General features: G+C 44.4%; 1 protein-coding gene across 1 annotated transcript; it reads right to left on the bottom strand.

Annotated features, from left to right (window-relative positions):
- Positions 1-399: 399 nt before the first annotated feature.
- Positions 400-4,208, bottom strand: LOC108932248 (extracellular calcium-sensing receptor-like). Its single transcript, XM_029255699.1, has 6 exons — positions 4,069-4,208; positions 3,345-3,633; positions 2,472-3,254; positions 2,116-2,343; positions 1,543-1,666; positions 400-1,310 (listed from the first exon to the last, which is right to left on the bottom strand). The coding sequence occupies exons 2-6, from the start codon at positions 3,597-3,599 to the stop codon at positions 400-402; spliced, it is 2,301 nt and encodes a 766-aa protein (XP_029111532.1). The 5' UTR covers positions 3,600-3,633; positions 4,069-4,208.
- Between the last annotated feature and the right edge of the window lie 3,087 nt (positions 4,209-7,295).

Here is a 7,295-nt window from a genome sequence, read left to right as displayed (position 1 = left end):
AAATTTCATATCCATAATAACTACATTTTTTCTTAACTTGTCTAATAGATAAAACATAAATTCTGACTCACTGGACACAGCTTGTCCTGGTCAGGGTGGCTGTGGTCAGGAGCTTGTCCTGGAATTAAAAGATGCATGGAATGGAAGGGTACACCTTGGACAAGACACCAGTCCATTGAAGAAAACAAATTCCTGTTCCCTTTGAATATTTTCCTAAGATATACATAAAAATGAGATATTTTCATTCCTAAGGTCTATTAAATGGACCAAGAACATTGAAACCAATGAATGGAGATATTCCACAACAGTCACGATAACGACATATGTAAGAATCTGCTTGTTCATTATCTAGATTAAACATTTTTACAGAAGGTTTTCATGACTAATAAAAACAAGGAGTTAGTGGGATTTAGCATGCATTTTACCCATTATATGCCTCCTAGTATTTTTTTCAGGTTTAAATAATATTATGTAACATTTAGGCAAAAAAATGCAGAACAGCAAACCATAACTGGAAGCTAAAATGGCAAAGATCTCAACAGCTACAGTGAACTTGCCCGGTGAGCTGACATAGGCCGGGATAAAGGTGATCCACACCGCACAGAATATGAGCATGCTGAATGTGATGAATTTGGCTTCGTTGAAGTTGTCGGGCAGCTTCCTGGCCAGGAAAGCCAGTACAAAGCACATGAGAGAGAGGAGGCCAATGTAGCCCAACACAGCCCAGAAGCCCACGGCTGAGCCTACGTCACACTCGAGAATGACCTTGTCAGTTGAGTATGCAGTGTTTCTGTTTGGAACTGGTGGGGCAAGTGACACCCACAATGCACATATTACAACTTGAATGAGAGTACAGCAGAGTACACTGAGTCTCTGTAAGGGGGCAGAGCACTGGAGAACATTGCTTCCAGGGACAGATGCTTTAAAGGCATTTACTACCACTATTGTCTTCGCCAGGACACAAGACATACACATAGCGAAGGTGACCCCGAACACTGTGTGACGCAGCATGCAGGACCACTGAGAGGGCCGGCCGATGAAAGTGAGAGAGCAAAGGAAACACAGAATGAGCGAGAAGAGCAGCAGGAAGCTCAGCTCTGAGTTGTTGGCTTTCACAATTGGTGTTTCCATGAAGTGAAAGAATATTAATCCAGTTGCTGCTGTTAAACTCGCTCCTATCACAGAGATGGCTGTTAGCATTTTGCCCATGGTTTCTCCAAAGGTGAGAAACTCAACCTTCTTGAGTATGCACTCGGTTCTGTCTTCATTTGACCAATATTCCAGCGGACATTTGATGCACTTAGTTGAATCTGAAACAAAACACACAATCAGAGTATTTTTCTGCACTTCTATTACTTTATGATTCACAAAAGCTGCAGCTTTTTGTTTGTTTCTCTACTAATTTTGCACATTTATTGATCATTCCAGTAGACATGCATCCAGCAATCGGGTCTCCTTTTTTTGTCACATTCAGCTTTGTTAGAAGTAAGGCAGGGTATATGGAGATGGTGAGACTGTTATTACTGCTAGAGAAAGTTCTACCTGTTACATTGCTGATCTCCCCAGCAGCACATGGAATACAGGAGAAGCAGCATATAGGTTTGCCTCGAATCACAGCCTGGCTAGTACCCGGTTGGCAGCTTTCACTGCAGACGGACTTGGGCTTCTGAGAAAGAGCACAAGTTTCAGCTGGCCAAGCAAGTTTCAGTTTGCCACTCATTCACTCACTCTCATCTTTTTACAGCAGTAAATCACTCACTCTCATCTTTATTCACTGACAGTTCTGCTAACTTCAGCTAATTTTTTGTACCATAGCTTTCAAGAAAGTTGCCTCTGTAACAGAGGAAGCAAATACAAAAAACACAGGGACATGCAAAAATGAAATGATTAATGAATACCAAAATACACAAGGACTGTCCAGGTGATCACTGTGCAAAGCAGAATGACATTGAGCATGACTGTTTTCAAATTGACCCTCAGACCCAGTTGTGCTCCTCAAGCACATTTACCTTCAAACACACAACAGAACCTCGGCATTCTCACTGAAGTAGAGAGCCGGAAAGACCGAAATCGAAAAAATCGAAATAGTGCTGGAACCCAGCATGCTCTACCTACCGTGAACGGATCTCCGGCCCAGAAAATATTGTTGTCGTTCATGGTAAATTGCTTTCCAGCTGGCAGAGATGCATCATAATAACCTATTGTGACAAACTTTATTTCTCCATCTTCCCCCTTCTGCCAGTTCACCAGTTCATATCGGGCTGTTGGATCTCCATTAAGGTCGAAATACACACGTTCACCAGTGTGTGTTGTAAAATTGACCTCATGCAAATATTTTACCACCTACGTAAGGAAACAGTGGCATTAGTAATAGGGAAGCGACAGTTTCCTTTTTATTGGTCTAAAAGTTACATTCTAAAATTTCAGCAACTGATGCACACCTGAGCCCCTTGAATGTTTGCCTTGTCTACACACGACTCATTTAATGTGTGCCCTTTGCCCTGTTTGCATGTCAGCAGCTCATGAAGGGCGTGTGCTACAGCATACACAGCTTTGTAGACATTGCTGGACATCAGCTCTGAAAAGTCAGTGTACTCGTTACTCAGCTCTGCCAGCTTCTCCTTGCCTGAGCAAAGCTTCACATCTGTTGTTTCATTCCTCTGGGAGAACATGCACGCAAAGGAAGCTTCCCAGAATTCTTTCAAAAGGGCGTTTTGTGGACTTTTAGATGGATGGACCTTCACCAGGAAGTCATTGAGACCAGGTACTGTGGACTTCGTTATGGTGAAACCGATGACACTGCTGATAACAGTAGAGGTTCTGGGAGTGGCAAAATATCGAGCTGTGATCCAGGATTCACTGGCCACCCACTGGAGACCTGTCACATTTTGAAGTAGGATCTCCTCCAGCAAAACATCCATCTCAGTAAGGGGCAAAAATGCTAAAATTACCTTTGAAGTGGACCTTTTAATGACTTCAACAACCTTTGTAATCCTCTGTTTGGGATAGTTTCTTAATATGGCCTCTGAGTACTCAATGCACACACCTTCATCTTTGGCAGCCTCCACAAACACACTCATTCCATTGTTGCCATAGTCATTGTCGCTTCTGACAGTGCCAACCCAGGTCCAGCCAAAGTGTTTGACCAACTGGGCCAGTGCTCTGCTCTGGTAGTAGTCACTGGGAATGGTCCTGAAAAAGGTGGGGAACTCATTTTTGTTGCTCAGACATGCACATGTGGCAAAGTGGCTGATCTGCAACAAAAAAATACAGTATTTTAGTCAAATGTTTTCCTTGTTAAATACTTTACAGTGTGGTTAATGTGCAAAAAAGAGAGACGTTACAATTGGAATGTGAAATGTCCCGGTGGTCCTTGCTATGACGATAGTCGAAGAGGACTCCGATTCCCCTACAATGGCATGCACCACTGGTTTGCCTGCGCATCCGCTGTGTGCCGTCTGGTCCTGGCCATTCACAAGCGCCATGGCAGCCCGCATAGCACCCACTGTGGAGGTGCAGCTGTCATAGATCTCATAACCCAAGGTCACATTTGGGAGCAAGCTGTTACTGTTGTTTATTTCCTCAATGGCAAAGATCATAGCCTGTGCATACCGAAATTCTCTCAGGTTTATGCTGTTAAATACAGAAAAGGTCCTGGTTAATTTGTGGAACTGGAGAATTTAAAGGATTTGCCTTTACTTTGTGGTTCCAGACCTTTGTTTTTTGTGGACAATTTGACCATTCAAATATAAATAATGCATTCATTACCACGTTGCCTATTACCTGGAGTTGTGTATCATTATTCATACATATTTTTGCACTGAAAAATTTGTGTGACATAAAAATCCAGTGCATCGCTATGAAATCATTTCTAGGCATTAGTTATACATAATGGCTGTCATTGACTGTGGTCGACCCCAGTCTAGGCGCTACAGCTGCCTCAACAAATTTGCCAAACACAGATTCAGTGACACTTTCCTGCCACCTTGACAGAAGGCTGTTATGTCTCTCTACAGAAAAGACAGAGTGGCTCAGAGGGCAAAGAAGCACACCTGAGCAGAAACACACCTGGAGCAGGCTGGAGGTGGCAGCTTGTTTCTGAATGAGAGCACAGGTAGCCTAATTGTGCGGTGAATGGAGAAAACTCCTCCAACACGGATGTCCCCGTCCTTGGAAAGCTGGGGGGTCTCTGGGTTCCCCAGTATTCGGCACAGAGGCTCTTCTCCCATGGCTCCTAGAGCACAGAGAACCACTGCTGCACACAGCAGCATGGCACCCACCCTGCTCAGTGGGCTGCTACCAAACTGGGCAAATCTGGAAACGGGACTTTTATACGCTACAGGGACACAACACATTGACTTGAGCCAATCACACGGCACCCGCAGCGGGTACAGGAGACACTTCCCAACAGACGTGTGCACAACACCTAGGCTTAGGAGTAGGGTTAGGTACAGTACAGCCCTTGGACTAAATGTTCAATTACTTACCCTGATTTAACTCTTTATACAGCGGCGTGATTTTTACTGTCTCAGTCCGAGATGCCTTGATAAACGGCACTGTAGCAGCAGACGGGATCAAACAGTCACAGCCTCTAACAGTGTTGTGTCTGTGCTTTGCGGAGTGAAAGACACGGGCAGTGATCTTGTGAATGTTCTTTATATCACGAACACCTGGGAGACAAATTATCACAATGTCTCTGTCGAGGTTGTACTCTTGTCTCATGCCCTATGCATCTCAGCTTTGGCATCTCTGGTTATTAGTAAGCAGTTATTCATAATCAATGTATGAATGAAAACAGTGAACAGTGAAAGACAAGCTAGAAATAATTTTTTTGTGTATGTTATTGTTATGCATAAAAATACCTTATTTTTGCTGTTTTAGTTCATTTTAGGATCTATTCTTTATCTAGCAACCAATTACTTTGTTTTCCTGTAAGGAGTAATGGCAGTAACGGTAATTTTATCACCTCACAATGGGAATTCACGTAGTGGGGAAATTTTTCAGAGCAATTTTATCGTGTTATGTAAGGAATGGGTTTATACATCATTCTGAAGAAACTACTGCGCAGCTATGTCAATACTGCAATGTGTACTGAGTTTATTAACACAAGTAAATTTAAGTGTGGTTTTCTACATTACAAATGACACAAACTTACCCAGTCTTATTTTTTATAGAATTTATTTTCAGGCCACATCTCAGGCTGACTAATCATATTTGAATGAATGAAACTTTATAATGTATATTTTTTTTTCCAACATTTTTCTCTAAGACTTCACGATGTTAAGCTACGTATAATGATTTACCGATTTACACAGCTGGGTGAATTTTACTGTATCAATTCAAGGCAAGTACTTTCCTTAAGCGTACCACGCGCTGTAGTCAAAGGGGGTCGTTTGACTGCAAAGGTGGCAACGGTAACCACTACATTACCTCAGTAAATATGTATATAGAGACACACACACACACCCACTCGTACTGTCTTGGTTTTTAACAGAACATAAAAGTCCTTGTGTTTTCCATAGAGGAAAAAGACTCATCACACAACACCGTAAGTGCGAATTCGTACACATCATGCTGGCTGTTCTCTGGAAGTCGCTTCTCAGCACCTTCCGGCCATTTAAACAATCTGAAAAAAAGAGAAGTAAATGAAAATTGAATATTTGTTCAAACTAGCTCAAAGTATGACTGAAATGCCTGTGTTTGTGGCTGAGGGGGTGCCTCGCCTGCTTCACGACGAGCTGTGCCCCGAGCATGTGGTACAGACCGAGGGCCGTGAGCAGGTTGGTCCTGATACACATGTGTCTGACGTGGCAGCTGGCACACCTGGGTCCCACCCCTCTCACAGCCCCTGCAGGGCAGCCACAGGGCCATCCGCACTCGCTGACATTGGCCGGTCTTCCTCTAGTGTCCAGACAGCCTGTCCAGGCCTGCGACTCTGCCGGGGGCTCCAGTCTGCTAGCGATGGTCAAACAGAGAAAAGCAGGTGGTAAAAACACTGTAAATTGAGCCTCTTTGTCCTTGGCAGCGAAATCTAGGATGTGGAGACACTTTGAGAGGAACCTTTCTTCGTGTCAGACGTTTGCAAACAGCACTGGCAAAGAGCTTATGATGAGCGGCTACAGGCTCCACAGTTTTACACACTCGTCTTTAACACAAGTTTGTATGTGATCCGCGTGGATGCCCGACAGAGACGAATGCAATGAGTGTTTGTCGTTCTCGGTCACTCTCAGGGCCCACGTGTGACACTGCAACCACAATGTGCAGAACATTCAGCTGTTCTTGTGTTCAGTTAGAGCCACAGGAGGCCCCGTGCAAATGCCACTGCGGTCGAAAAAGCGCCCGATGCTGAGGCAGATCCTCCAGCCGGTGACAGAACCAGCCGAGAAAGAAATACAGCAGCAGAACCCCTCGCCCCCAGCTCAGTTTTTAGAACATAGAGTGCAGGACAGCATGCTGGAATGTGGAATGAGTAAGAAGAGCTGCACAGTTAAGGAGCTGGAGAGGAGCAGCTTGGGAAAGAGCTCTGAAAACCACGTGCAGCATGACACTCACCGTGCACACCGTCTGCCATATGCCTTTGTCGTGTAGTTCCAGAATGGCATCTGCACTGACCGCAACAGGCAGTAACTACCCCCTGTGGTGACGCCTACGGTTGACAGAGTGTCGGGCTCATAGCAGGCCTGCACACGGCAGCTGTTGTCCAGGGTTGGCCAGGTGAGAGCCAGCAACAGGAGGAGAGCCATGTAGTTGTGTTCGGTGTCCACCTGGCTGCTGGGACACCAGTGTGTGTCTGTGTGTGTGTGGGAGAATGAGAGGGCCTGACAGCGGTGGCCTGCACCAGCATCCCCGAAGCAGCACAAAGCGTGTCAGAAACACATGACCGCAAGCACATTTGTTTGTGTTATACTTAGACAGAGATCATGGAGCCACCATGACGATGAGAAAAAACTCACTTATATGTTCTGTGAAGTATGGATTTATTCCAAAAGCAAAAATAAAAACACATTTGTTAATGAAAAGTAAAAGACTTTTCTAAACTTTTCTGGGCCACACCACCACTTTGAGTTTGAATTAATACTTTAGAAATCTTACACAAATCCACTTAATTCCAAGCAGAATATGCACAGACCCTCTGCACCTCAGACATGATGCAATTTGAATATGGCATTAAATCATCCTTCTGACACTCTCGCAAAGTAAACATCTCATTAGTTAACCTTGGTGCAAAGTGCCGTTTCCTGGCTGTCCCACCCTGGGGACCCTGTATTTGTTTAACAACCCTGAATAATTCAATT

Source organism: Scleropages formosus, chromosome 10 (assembly GCF_900964775.1).
Source record: "Scleropages formosus chromosome 10, fSclFor1.1, whole genome shotgun sequence".
NCBI classification, from domain to species: domain Eukaryota; kingdom Metazoa; phylum Chordata; class Actinopteri; order Osteoglossiformes; family Osteoglossidae; genus Scleropages; species Scleropages formosus.
The sequence above is the reverse complement of the archived record's forward strand: the minus strand, read 5'-3'. Positions and strand labels throughout refer to the sequence as shown.

Coding starts and splice junctions, on each gene's coding strand:
- LOC108932248 (XM_029255699.1), bottom strand. CDS start 3,599: ATGATCTTTGCCATTGAGGAAATAAACAACAGTAACAGCTTGCTCCCA. Junction 1,667..2,115: donor GGGCCGGAGATCCGTTCACG/GTAGGTAGAGCA, acceptor GCTCTTTCTCAG/AAGCCCAAGTCCGTCTGCAG. Junction 1,311..1,542: donor GGAGATCAGCAATGTAACAG/GTAGAACTTTCT, acceptor GTTTTGTTTCAG/ATTCAACTAAGTGCATCAAA.